Source organism: Aulostomus chinensis, chromosome 15 (assembly GCF_037954235.1).
Source record: "Aulostomus chinensis isolate RoL2024-O1b breed Wild chromosome 15, RoL_Achi_v1.0, whole genome shotgun sequence".
NCBI lineage: Eukaryota > Metazoa > Chordata > Actinopteri > Syngnathiformes > Aulostomidae > Aulostomus > Aulostomus chinensis.
This window is the reverse complement of record NC_141334.1, coordinates 16,920,588-16,935,298: the sequence shown is the minus strand read 5'-3', so window position 1 is coordinate 16,935,298 and position 14,711 is coordinate 16,920,588. Positions and strand designations below refer to the sequence as shown.

Genomic DNA, 14,711 nt, shown 5'->3' with positions numbered 1-14,711 from the left:
CATAATCACATGGAGTATTGTTGGCGTTTCCTGTTAGCAAATCACATAATGTGTAACTCGAAGTACCAAATACCGGTTTTATGCTTCTGCAATGTTGGCCTGTCTGAGTTGCACCTTTGACCACCAAAATATTTTCGGGGTGGTTCCTGTGGACGTTTGTACTCTACGTGATGACATTTTCTTGAAGTGTGTCAGGGACATACTCATTCTTGAGGCCCAATGGATATCTGCAACAAATTTGTAGACGTTCCCTCAAGGTGCCACTGAGATATTACATTATCAAGAATGGGACGGATGTACGGACAGCCTCAAAAGCAAAATGCCTCTGGCGTACAGCCGACACAGACACAGAGGCTTAAATGAACTTTTCTGTTCTCTGTATGGTTCCACTTGCTCAAAGTTTTGTTGCGCCAAGTGAGGGCAATGAATTATTTTTGTAGTAAACAAAGTTTACAAGGTCAAACTTTTTTAAAGTAAATGACAATAACTACTTTAAATAAGTGTTGGTGTTGGTCATATAATCCTTCCATTTGGTGAAATTAGCTTCCTGACAATCATGACTCTCTCTCCTGGGGTGACAGGAACATTGCCCAGTCAGCGCAGCAGCACAGCCAATTGCAGACCATTTCTGACATGTGGTGCACAAATAGCAACATACATCTAGCCAATCATTGTCCTTGAATCTGATGCCTCAAGGGCTTTGTATCGCTCCAAGGAAAGTAGTCACCAGTGGAGTTGGCTCACCTGAACTGACAAACAATGATGAATGTATGCAATCGAAACACAGGCTTTTAACTGTCTCCAAAAATCAATTTGATTGATGGACAAAAGAGCTCAGACAAAACCAAACAAGTCAAATATACTTGCTATATTTGCTGGTTGGCTCACTTGGTAAAGCACCTGCATCTGCCATTGCCAGCTTGACAGCAAATAATGGTTCTTTGGCACTTTCCTTTTAATAATGTGTTTCCTAATAATACCATATTTCTTAATTACTGATTATTTCACAGAGTACTGTTTCCCCACAGTTTGTTTAATTGTACTGGGATGATTACCTAAACTGAATTTAGAGTCACTAGCCCCTCCTGATTGAACTGTAGCCTCAAGTAGCTGCAGGTAGCTTTAGCAAGCAAGCTTTAATAAGTAAGCTTTAGTAATTAAGCCTAAGTATGTAAGCCTTCGCAAATAAGCGTTAGTAAATAAGCTTTAGTAAAGTTTAGCAAGCAAGCTTTAATAAGTAAGCTTTAGCAAGCAAGCTTTAATAAGTCAGCTTTAATAAGTATGCTTTAGTAAGTAAGCTTTAGTAAGTAAGCTTTAGTAAGTAAGATTTAGTAAGTAAGCTTGAGTAAAGTAAGCTTGAGTAAAGTAAGCTTTAGCAAGCACGCTTTAATAAATAAGCTTAAGCAGGCAAGCTTTAATAAGTAAGCTTTAATAGATGTGCTTTAGTAAGTAAGCTTCAGAAAGAGAGCATTCGTGATAGCAAAGAAGTGATGTCATAAATGACAAGTTGTTTACTTCTTTTGCTCATTTTCAAGTCCTTACCTCTAGCAGGACCACTGCTCTTTCTATTGAGTGAACCACTGAGAAATTTGAAATTAAATGATGACGATGAAATGAGAAAATAACGTCATACGTGCTTTCTTCTGCCTGTAATGCCACTTTTCTTATTTATGTGTTAACAGCATGCGATTTACCATGTGCTTAGACAAAGTAACCTCCACCCAAATCATGTGAATATTCATAAAATGACTTGGTTTGACTTATTGCAACTATAAATTGAACGCGTTCTGGAATTTACTTCTATCTAGTGGCAATAATGAGCAACCATAAAGCTTCAGCCATTTAAATGAACACGTTTCATCATTACAGTGTGACTCCACACAAGTGGCATCTCAATGGCGCCATTTAGAACCTTTAAACTTTGTGATTGACAGTCTGTTTTTAATGTCGGTTGTTTTTTTGTTTTTGTTTTTTTCAGAATTCTCAAGATCAGCCAGGGTTAAGAAGCCGTTAATGATGCATGCGCAGGTGTTTTAGGATTATTTGAAAATACTACAAGGATCCTTTAAAATCCCTAGTCAGAAACAGGGTACAATTTTAGTCCTTCACACAGAAGTCTTGAATGCATACATATTTTCTCAGCACTGAACGACAAAATATTTTCTTTACACCATTTGAAGATGGTTATAATGGCGCCACACGCTACAATGGAGAAAAGCAGCTTCATTATTGATAAGGAATTTTGTCTGGTATCCTTTGTTTTAGCTTTCTTGGTCTCACCCTCATAATTTGTACTGTAGGGTTAAGAGCTGATCCGACCCCGGGGCCTTGACCTGGGACTGAGAGTGAACCTGTGGTGCCTTTCATAATTCTTTCATAATCGTAATTTTGTTGTTAGAACACTTACTGATCGTAAAGCTGACTGTCATGGCGCCCTGTGTTTCGACTACGTGAAGGTCACATCTGTGCAGGATGTTCCAATGAGGTACTGCTGGTAGTGCCCAGCATCACTGGTGTGACTGCTCACGAGGGGCTGGACCCAGATGTCCTGGGGGAGCTGACTTGACCTCATCTCATAGAGAACCTTGTTCATCTGTGGTGGATCTCCAGTAAAGTGTCCAGTGTAAGCCTTCTCTGAGTCTCCAGTCTGTCTCTTGTGTCTGACGATTTCTTTCAGCACAAAAAACTCCTCTACAGTTATCAATAAGGTGAGAAACACTCACTCGCCAATTTGTTAGGTAAACCTGGACACAAGTGCTGCAAAGGGAATATTGAGAATTAGAATGTTCAGTTTTGACTCAATCTGTTTGAGAAAGGTGTTGCATTTTCAAAAACATCATTTAGGAGGCTGTAATGTGTGCTGCTGTCAAAATGTACTGGTTTATACTGGGAAGTTTTTCGAATATTTTTCAGTCGTAATCCATATAAATGGGATGAGCAACACATACACAGTATATTCTGATATGATGCAGCTGCAACCTGGCACTTTAAAATTTCCAGCACGTAGGAGTTTTGGTCAAGGTGAGACGACACATGTCAAACCATGTCTGTCAAAATTTACATGTGAGGGGTCCGCCTCATGATAACATGTCACACCACACTTACCAAGCACACCGAGCCGATAGTTCATGGTGACCACAATGACATTTCCATACGCAGCAAGGACGCTGCCATCAAACATGTTCCCTGAGCCCTCCATGTAGGAGCCACCGTGGATGAACAACATCACCGGCTTCTTACGACGATCCCGAATATCTGCACAACACAGACAAATAAGGAGGTCCGTTATTTCCATGTTCACCCTTTGAATTTGGGTTAAAAATCCATGTACCAATTTATTTATTTCTTTTGTTGCTTTTTTTTTGGTGAAATGTAACATTAACATAAATAATGATAAATAGAATCATCATAAATTGAAAATGAATACAATCACAGATGGTTATCATTGCAAAAGGATCATATGGTGCAGAAAGGTGGAAGCGTGCATGTATTTATATGTAAAATAGAGAGAACAGACACTGAATGGAAGTCAGCAAATGAATCATTCCATTTTTTTAAAAATGACAAAGACGGAATTTTTTTTTAAGCTACAGTGAAATTGATAAATTTTGGCTGCATCATTGGCATCTGGGTTTTTTTGTTGTTGTTGTTTTTTTGAGGGGGGAGGGGTGTCCTAGGCCCAGGTTTATTGGGTTAGTGGACATTTCCAGTTTTAAAAAACTGTGAAAATTCTTCTGAATAAAAGAGTCAATATGCAGCATTTTCTGTCTTTCCATAGCCAAAATTTTAAAACAACAAAAAAAAAAGAGGTAATTTTAAAATGTCTTCAGTAGACTGCTTTTAATTTGGCGGTGACTATTCTGTCTGCCCCACTGGGCTTCCTCCACATTATAAGCTCTGATGTCAGTGTCCCCTGGACTGTGTAGTGATGGTACCTTCCCAATCTGATATTCCCCTCTGTGTGTAGAGCAAATGGTGCAGCCAGTTCTGATGCCCTCTCAGTTCTTGGTGTCTTCGTGCCCATCAGTGTGTTGCTATGGTTTGCTCTGTCAGCCTGTTCACCCCCCCCCCCCCCCCAAATAACCCCTCTCTTTGCGTCTGTGGTATGGTCTGAGTGTCGGAGCATGGATGAGGCTGAGAGCGCTGCCAGTGCAGCCCAGTTAAGCTGAGTGTCTGCACTGTGCAGGCCCTGTGGATAATTTGTATGAAAGCCAGACCAAGTGGAAACATAAATAACAGCCACAGCATCTGTTTACCCTGATGAGCTAAAGCACTCAGAGATGGGGAGAAACAGAGATAGCGGGAGAGAAAGAGAGATAAAAGGGTGTAAGATAGAGGGGAAGAGGATGAAAATAGGCCAGCGTGAGAGAACTGAAGGGGTGGGGGTGGGGGTGGGGGGACATGGATGGTTCACACACCAAAAAAAAAAACAACAACAACAACATGATAGCGACGATGAAAGAGCATGAGATGTTACGAAGCAAGTCATAACAAAGGTAAGTTAATGAAGACTCAAATTTACAAGGCATTTGCACCATATTCAGACACACACACACACACACACACACACACACACACACACACACACACACACACACACACACACACACACACACACACAACTCTTGCATAGGCAGCTGCGATGCTGAGTCGCTATGGAAACTGCTTCTCGCTAATAGAACTGCACCAGCCATTCCATTGCACCGACTCACTGAATGCCTGTTGCCGTGGTAACAAATTCTACTCACGTATTTGCACACCCGCCTGCATCACCACCTGAATCTCAGGTTGCACATGGACTTGGGTGCGTCACACACAGGCGCACATACATACAGGTGAACACACCAATGACACAAACGGATTCTCACAGCAGACATCTTTCATGCAAATCATACCAAAGACATAAGCATGATGTCTAAAAATAAAATTTTTAGTCCTGTGCTCCAACACGCTACTCTTTTTCCTCTCTTCTCTGGTGTATTCTGAACCTCTGCTGATTTCCCAGAGGATATGTAAACAAATTCAATTATCCCAGCATTACCAGGACAGTTTTGAGGAGTGACATGCCAGCACGCCGTCATCCTCGGCAAATTAAATCCTCAGAGAAAAGAAACTTCAGCAATAAAATGTAGCTTCCATTTTAAAAGCTTAAACACTATTTTCATTGTTAAATTCATGTGTCACTGTGGTGGATTCATACATGAATATAGCTGTATGTCAAAAAAATAACCTACATTTGGAAATAATTTGGCGTGAGTAGCACTGTGCACATAGTGACAGGCATGTTTCTTTGTATTCTCAGGGTGCTCTCCCTCTCTCTCTCTCTGATCAAGGATGACATTAAACATAGACCATTTAACTCTCCATGAAAATCAACTCAGCGTTGCAGCAGCATGCTAGCAGCAGGGTAAGCTAACTCTAGCAGCCTCCACTAGGAGGGAGCATTTGCTCAATTAGGTTTTGAGTTCTCCTGAAAGGAGTTAAGTTATATTTCATGTTTGACCCCTTCAAAGATATCTGAACTGACATGGATGATTTGACAGTGTGGGGCTGATGTCATCAGCGACGCTGACTGGAGCCAGCATGCCGCCTACTCAGCATTGCTGATTGCTAATGTATCGCTACCAAGAATAGCATAACGTTGAGGCTTCCGCTGGGTTGAAAGTCTCTCTAGTGGTTAAACATGAGACGTGAGCACCCGTGAGTGAGGAAATTAGCATACTTAGATATTCGCCATCAGCCGTGACCAGTGAGCACTCACAGTCCACAGCCACAGAAGCTTAACGTAAGGACGGCAGATTGTAAGCTTTATCTAAACAACCACATATTGATGGATTTATCACTTCATTCTCACCTATAGATACTTAAAATGTACAGAAACAGTTGTGGTATTCCTCTCCTGTGGATTCCGATTGTAGAGGGGGACGCAAACAAATTTTTCTGTGGCCAACTCAAGCAATGAAACATCCATCCATCCATTTTCTACTGCTTATCCTGTTAAGGGTCCCGGGGGGCTGGAGCCTATACCAGCAGCCTTCAGGTGAGAGGCGGGGTTCACCCTGGACAGGTCACCAGTCCATCACAGGGCCAACACATAGAGACAGACAACCATTCACACTCACAGTCACACCTACGGTCAATTTAGAGTATCAATCAGCCTCGTCCCCTCTTCATGTCTTTGGACTGTGGGAGGAAGCTGGAGTACCAGAGAGAACCCACACTGGAACAGGGAGAACATGGAGACTCCACACAGAAAGATCCTGTGATGGAGCCGGGGCTCAAACCCAGGTCCTTCTTGCTGTGAGGCGACAGTGCTGACCACTGCACCACCGTGCCGCCCAGCAATGAAACAATGGCAGGTTTAAGCTCGCTTAGAAGAAGTTCAACACGTCTAGGTTTTTTATCCCCAACTGATGATTCAAACCAGCAAATCTTAGGGGGCAGCCACAACGATGGATTGCAAACTATGCCTTTTATGTGGCCCATCGATTTCTAAGTGTAACGTTAAATTCTCTTGAGGCTTAAAGTTACATCATATGCCACTGTAATGCCTGAGACTCCTTTATGGATTTAACTTGTTTTTAACAAGTTATCATATTGTAGATACATCAAGGCTCTTTCTGGAATGAAATGTACTTTCACCTGAATAAACAAAAGGATACACACACACACATACACACACACACACACACACACACACACACACACACACACACACACAAACACACACACACACAGGATCCAATGCAGTGTCAGTGGCAACACAAAGAAAAGGCTTTTTTAGATTCAGAACCAGAAACAGAGCAAAAATTCTCCAATAAAATATGAAAACTAGATGGAAATAAACCTCCATTCATTTCCGAATGAATGATAAAAAGCCCATGCATACCTACAATGACTTAATGAAAGGGGGATAAGAAAAAAGGTCCAAGTGGAATAAAATAAGAAAACTTAATGCACATTATCTCATCACCTCTACTCATTTTGTTCTTATGTCATTTCGGGGCTTTAGACTTCCGTGGTTCAGCATAAAAATAACATTTGTCAAGTGCAATTTATTTCATTTTTTTTTAACTTCTGCAAATGGTGATCATGATATTCCATGGTCTGTGATAATGATGGTAGTCATGGTAGAGGTGCTCAATTATTTTACTCCCATATTGGGATGTGAATATGACACCTGCATTTGGATATTTCCTCATACCAATACTAAGACCGAGCTGTATTTCTTTTTGGATATCATCGTCATCATCATCATCACCATCATCATCATCATCACCATCACCATCACCATCATCATCTGTGGTGGTGTTGGTATTCCATCTAAGGTTTCATAACATTGTAGTATATGGGTGGAAAGAGAATTGGATGTGAGTTTAATTTATAGAAATGAGACCATGATTGGAGCACACGCACACGCACGCACGCACGCACGCACGCACGCACACACACGCACACAGGTGATGCAGGGCTGCTTGGTAGCATGGTGAAAGTGTTTTGCACACCCTAAATCCAAAGCATGTTTGGACAACAAGGAGCTCACTGTCCTTCCTGCCTGCCTCCAAAACACTGGCACATTATTCAGTTCTCTCCTCTCTACCTAACCAGATACTATCTTCCTAAAAACACCCATCCACCCACACCCACACATCGATTCTCAATGTAATGTCTTACCTACCAATATTAACTGAAATTCTTTTTCCCATTCCTTTGGTCCTCTCTCAATCATTCTCTTATAGAAACCTTGATTGATTTTGATATTAAGCCTGATTCAACACCTTGAATTTTCCAATTCAAACCAAAGCAATTAAAAGAGGAATTCAGGCCTACCCAAGCCTTTCGGATCCTGCCAAGCTCCATCAGGTGTGTTGACACAAATGTCAAGTTTTACCAGTCTCCTACTCATCCACCCTCTCACTACTCTTCCCCTACATCTCTCTCACTTTCAAAGCCCTATAAATGTCATTTCATCATGCACATGTCTTCATTATGACTATTCTCCCCATCTCTCTCCCTTTCATTGCCCTCCCCTTTGCTCTTTTAGTGCTCAGTTTCCTCTCTATTCTGTCATTCTTTGATCACTGCTCTATCATTCAGCTCCTCTCCTCGACAATCCTGCACGAATCCTTCCTTCTCTTTTCATTGTTGAGAAAGAACACAATTTGATTAGTTACATCTGTCTTGTTTTAAAAACACAGCAATTAGAGATGCAAGGTAGGGAGAATTCAATACAAAGCTCAAAGTACAAAACACACACAGTGGCACAAATGAGAGCAAATGCACTCAGGCATAGATCCGCACATGCACAGTGCTAACACACATGAACACATGGAAATAGAACACACTACATGTGCATGTAATGTAATGTAATTTACAGTAAATTTGGGCAGGCGGACAGGAGCAGATGCACTCTCTCCCTGCACAGATTTAGCTGCATCCCTGAAGAGCAGTAAAGGCAGTATATTGTATATGATATATATATATATATATATATATATATATATATATATATATATTATCATATACAAACCTCCTTAAGTGTTTAAAACGGTCAAATTAGAGAAAGGCCTATAAATTAGCAAACCATTGAAACTACTGTATGTCTGGGAAAAAAAGGATTGTGTTACAAGAATTAAAGTGAGCTGATGCATCAATCAGGATACATCAGCATGTGGAGGATCAACCAATAAAGGAAAGTAAATTAGCTCTCTCAAAGTACCCCTTCCACCCCCCCCCCCACAAAAAAACACCTCCAGCATTGTATCTTAATATGTGCCAATGAGATTTGTGTTCTAATAAAAGCAGTTAACAAAATGTAGCACTGTTCTGCTCATTTCTCCCCGTGCGTACATGTGAGGATTGATGATTGATGAGAAGGATCCAAACACAAAACCCACCAAGGAGTTTGGAAAAATAGAGTATGAGGACGGGAAAAAAAACAACAACATGCAATTAAAATACCTTCATCTCTTGGTCGGTTCATTGTAGATTCATCATGCTTTTTTGTGAGTGGACCTAGAGTTTAGAAGAAAAAGAAAGGGTAGGGGACACAAAAGAGAAAATTCAAAAAGATAGCAGTAGCAGAAAATGTCAAACACAAGAAGACAGGATTAAAAGGGATACATTGCCAACCTGTGATATTACACTGTTAAGTTTTTCTCTGTTAACAGCTGATGACAGAATGTTTCCAAGGATTACACACCATTTCAGAGCTCATCTGTTTAACTACTTAGCATCTAGTCGTGGGCTCCCTCATAAATGACCCCAGAGGCCACTTCTGCTCGAGCATTCTTGCTGCTGACACACAGCGCTTTATAAAAGAAAATGAGCAGCAGGATCAAGTCATCGCTCTCTTTGGTCAGAAAAGGAATGGAATGCAATAATACTCGGTATCCTCAACTCTTCTCTCTCTTGCCTGTTCTCCCTCTGACCACCAGATGTCCCTGAACTTTGATATTTCCCGTTTTATTTTGAAAGTACACTCCTCTTGTCAAATATTTTCCCATCAGTTTTGTTCCTCAACTGCATCTTAATCATAACCAGTCCTAAGCCATTTCATTTTTGACTGGTTCTGGATTTTTCCCTCTTTGCTTGCTCCTCATCCAAGCTCCAAAAGTCTTCATTCTGACTGAGACAGTTCCTCGGCTTGGTTCCAGCATGTTATGTCTCCAGTGACTCACCTGCAATCTGCTTCCCAGTCAACTAGTCACCACCCAGTTCATTCCCAGTATATTCACACACAGCCACCAGCAGTACAGTCTGTATCTAAACAAGAACTCCAGCCTGAACTCTGATCTACTTGTCTTCAAACTGCATTGCGGTTTGCTGGACCAAAGTTCCAAATATCCAACCAACAGCCTCAGCCTGGCTAACTACCATGCTGCACCAGCTCAGCCCGTCTGCCACCTCCAGGCAACAACAACCAGCGGCCCAGTTTCAAGGGTGCTCGTTTGGCCATCATGGTTGTCCTCGTGGTGGATCCAGTAAAATCAATCTTCTCTGCTGCCACCAAATTCCTCAGGCGTCAGCTACTGGCTCCCTGCCTGATGGGCTCCAGTCACCTGCCTCCATCCCCAAGTTCCAGTCTCCAGAGCTGGTGCAGCAGATCTAGCAAATAGCAGCACGTGGTTTGCTGCTCTCAAACAAACCCCCAGGCCAACGGCTGAGCTCTGCTGCTCTGTTGCTCCCCAGTACTCAGGCTGCCCGCCTGAGGTCTCCAGCCTATCCGACATCCAGAGTTTAGGTCATCGGTGATAACCTGGGCAGGAACTCAAGGAGACATTGCAGTCCTAAAGCATAAGTCTCTGCATGGAGAGAGACTAGACTAAATGGTCAAAACATAACACCGATGACACACATGCAGGTAAACACAGATTTTTACTCCTAAATCCATGTGACCTTGTATGCACATAGAGAAATACTGGCACGGAGCCTCAAATGTGAGCATGCATGCCTTTTCCTGCTGCTTTTGATATTTACACAGCTTGCTGAGGTTTGTGACAGGATTCCCCTCGCCAAGGTCAAAGAGGAACCCCACATTAAGCTTTAATGGTTAAACGCTCCATAGGACACAGCCAATAACACACATTTATCACAGTGACCAACCAACAACCCCACACATCAACCTCTGTAAGTCTTAACTGATTAGGATCACATTCATTTGCATTTTCTTGATTTCTGTCAGCGGACCTTTCTCAGTCAGTGACTATATACAGAACTCAAGTCTTCAACGGAGCACGCTCATGTTCATACACCCACAGCCCCACGTGCTTAAGAGGTACCAATGCCTCAGTATTGCCTCCGCCATTCAAAACACACCGTTACTGGCTCTGGACTGGGTATGATCCTTACATCACAGGTTCTGAATGCAGCCCCCCCCACCCCTTTTTGTTTACGTCCAAAAGAGGTTACAACCAACAAAGATTAAACACGTTTGCCAGCCATTTTGAAATGATGTAATAGCAGTTCCTATTTGTTTATGGATGAAATAATGTGTTTTAGACTTAATATTTTACTGGATTCTATCATTAGGATACAAGACAGTCTTGGTGGAATTTTATCAGTTAGTGGATTACTAAGTGAGATGAGATGCTTCCTGTTGTGGTTGTGCCTTTAAATGGTTCTACTGAATCACGTGTCTTTTCTTTGAAGTATTCTTTCAGATAGCAGTTGTGCACATTGGATGGCTACTAATGGCCGCTGGGTGTTGTAGGGGCGTGAGTTTATGTAAGATATACTGGTCTCCAAGTAAACAGGGTATTGCTAGTACAAGGTCTTAAGTTCAGGTCATATGAGGACGGGACAATGGACTGGATGTTCCAGTAAACCTGTACCCCAGTACCTTGCCAAACAGGATGCACCTTGCTGAAGAGAAGCACGTACACACACGAGTAATGACGTCAACGAAAGGTATAAAATGTGAATGCAAGTTGTAAGGAGAGTTCTGTCTGTATGTAAGATGTGAGGTGGTTGATCTGTGCATTAAACCCGCAAGAGGCTGTAAGATGATCCGTCGTTGAGTCTCGTTTGTCATCTCAACTTGAATGAGAGATCCGAGGTCAACTCCAACAGTGTCAGTTGGTCAATCAGTGGGTACCCCTGAATACAATGGTGAAATTTGAGGCAGGTATCAAATGTTGAATACCGCCCATCCTTACCTGATAGCAGGCTTACAATCTGATGCCGGCCGTATTCACCTAGTGGCTGATTACATCAAATTCCCTGTTTTTTTGTTGGAAAGTGATTGCAGTCTCCCAGCTTACTCTTTACTTAAGTTGGGCTGCCAAAGGCTTTATCATTCCGCCATTGTGCAGTAAACACCACAGCGAGGTGATGACAATTCTTATTTCACAGTGCTGGGAGGATAGTGTGAGGATACCCGGGTCACTACTGCACTCTACCAGTTCATTGCTGTATTTTCAAGCATCCATCTATGTGGATTTGTTTTCCGGGTATAAAATGTTTATCTTTTGTCTTAATGGAATAAGATCAATGCTGCATGGATTTTCAGCATCCTCTTCTGACCACAATGTAGACACCCAATCCAGATAGCACTTCTAACAGCAGGAGATGGTACAGCTGGTCCTCAGCTTGGCTGCTAAAACAGAACACGCAGGTAGACGTTCCGGTAATGGATTGAAAGGCACATTACTTCTATGCTTTGTCAGCACTTTCCCACTACTTAGAACTACTCTAAAACCACACCTAGCCGGTTAATGGAGACAACTCTGATTTCATTAGTTTTCTAATGCCTATTACAGAGCTAAATTATAAGTGAGGATAGGCTCAGCTCAGACGGTCACACTTAGTAAAGGCTCAACCATGACTGTTCACATGGTACCGCACCGAAGCAGAACTTGAAGTAAGAATTCAAACTCCTCGATGTTTTTGATAGGTATGACAGTTACAGTAGTCATTGAAGGACATGTGTATACGGTTATAATTGAAGCAAGAAGGAAAATATAAATACCACGCCTATTTGTTCAAAAATATCTTTCTCATCTAGTCAAGTAGAAAAGATGCCGGTAGGCTGACACACATCACATGATGTAATTGGCCACTGGTCAGTGAAATGCGTTGGCCTATGCAGAAGCATTTAGCTCGGGTTGTCCCAGTGCTGTTTGACCTAATGTAGCTCCATCTCTCAGTCAGCAGCGTTTCTGTTCGGTTCAGTGAGCTAGTGGCCACAGTGCAAGCTGTCTCCTGTCCCTCTCCATTTCCTCAGAGCAGTAAACGGGATGAAGCTGCAGTATGTCATGTCTGTGGCGGCCTGTCTGCTTGACAAGGTGTCAGACACAGCAGCCCCCTGCATCCAGTGGCTCCCAGCACATGTGGTCATATACCACTGCTCTCCATCTCTCCAACTGTACCCCCCCCAGCCACCAGCACAATCTCCGCCTCCACCGCCATGTCTCATGAAATATGTTTTTTAATAAAGAGCGGAACACAGTAAATGGCTGCTCCAGCAGCAATAAAAATGAAGGATCTTAGGCCTTTGGTTGAGGTATGTCTTGAGGAAACGGGAATACGGTGAGACAGTGCAACCTGCTCACACAGAAGAGTTTTAAGTGGAACACTCAGGAAGGAGGTATGGAGCAAGGTGAAGACAAAAGAAGAGTGTAAAACTCAATGTACAATCAAAGAGAACATCTGTTTTATTTACATCATGAATTTCATTTGAGTTGAAGAAGTAGCAGGCTACATAGGGGCCTCGCGGAGAAGGGCACTGGGCTCATTTGCATTCAGAACAGTGATCCATTCTACCGCCATCTGCATAAAGATGGAGGAGAGAAGAGACGAGGCAGGGCTGATTTCAGAGCAGGAGGGTTGAACAAATGCAGGGAGAAAAGAGAGTGGTGACTATTTTGTCAAAAGAATAACGCGAAGAACTTGATCAGTGAGCATATTTCTGGGTATGAAATAGATATACTGCAGCCGATAGGGGCATGACTAGGTGGATAATATGCAAAGTACTCTGAGATAAATTGTGTCAAAACCAAGTTGTGGAAGCTAAAGCTGGCACCAGGACATTTTGATCCAGGCTCCATATGAATCTGTGCTGCCAATTCATTTTGGCCCACCTACATCCACTGTGAGTGGGAATACAACTCCTCACTGCCAAACAGCAAAATGCAGCACAGTCATTCACCCTTTAAACACGCTTGATCGTCACTCACTAATACCAGAGCAGCAAGCTAGCTAAAAGTCTTAGTCAAACAATTTGAAGCCAGGTGAGAGACCAAATACTTCTTGGCATGTTCTATGCGACTGGTGGGCAAATAGCAGACTGCGAGCCAAATCCAGCCCTCCAGCAAAAATATTGACCCTCCTGATTAAAGTCAGAGTTCTGACCTTTATAGTTTGGGCATGAGGAGGGGCATTAAAACAATAGCTGTGTTATGATGTTTGAACAGTGCACGGTGCTACATTTTAGTCAAATAAAGCTATCAAAAACTTAAGTTTAATGTAAGAATTCAAAAACTGTTTTCTGTTATTATCTGTTATTCAACCTCAGCCTACAGAGCCTTACCAGATAAGGTCTTCACAAACACAAATAGCTGGCAGTCTAACAAAAAGAAGGTATGCTGATGTAATTGTACTTCAAAGCCAACAACAGTACTTTCAATCTAAAATATATTATCATCCAGAGTGTAAACGCAATAAAGTTTATGACTGGCCGAATTAATTAGGTCTTTGGCACCGAGTGGCACGATTGAATAAGTTACATCGGAAGACCTACAAAAAAATCTCTTGACCTAAAACCAACAATAATTTCCTGTTTCAGTGTATTTTTAGCCATTTACAACAATCATACTTTAACAAATTGCCCCAAGGTAGTAAATCTGATCCCCTTCGAATTGGAAGCATATAGAAAAGACCTGAACAATGAAATGCTGCGAAAGCTTTCCACTTTTCACCAAACCGCGTAGCAAATACAAGGCAGAGAATTTGAACGTTTCACCTTGAAAAAATAGCAATGATGTCACTCAACTCCACCACCAAATCTTTCCCCAAATTCACACATGTAATGGCAGTCTTAGCCTGAAAACATTGACAGGCCACTCTGCATTGCACTCACAGCCCCATCTTGTGAAAACAGGAAGTAAACCCGACGTGACTTCCACCAATTAATTTGGATTAAAAATACATTGTGTAATCCTCACATGAAATAAAGTAACATAATGTATAGTAAGTGTATGTTCCCTCTCCCT

The 14,711-nt window shown here is 42.0% G+C and overlaps 1 protein-coding gene across 1 annotated transcript in view; it reads right to left on the bottom strand.

The window, feature by feature from the left end:
* The window catches only part of LOC147248953 (neuroligin-2-like), a 65,742-nt gene that overhangs the window by 25,683 nt on the left and 25,348 nt on the right, over window positions 1-14,711 (bottom strand). Inside the window, exons 3-4 of the mRNA XM_086226930.1 lie at window positions 8,962-9,015; window positions 3,106-3,255 (exon numbers count right to left, since the gene is read on the bottom strand). Of these exons, the coding sequence (XP_086083056.1) occupies window positions 3,106-3,255; window positions 8,962-9,015 (204 nt within the window). The remainder of the gene's footprint in view (window positions 1-3,105; window positions 3,256-8,961; window positions 9,016-14,711) is intronic.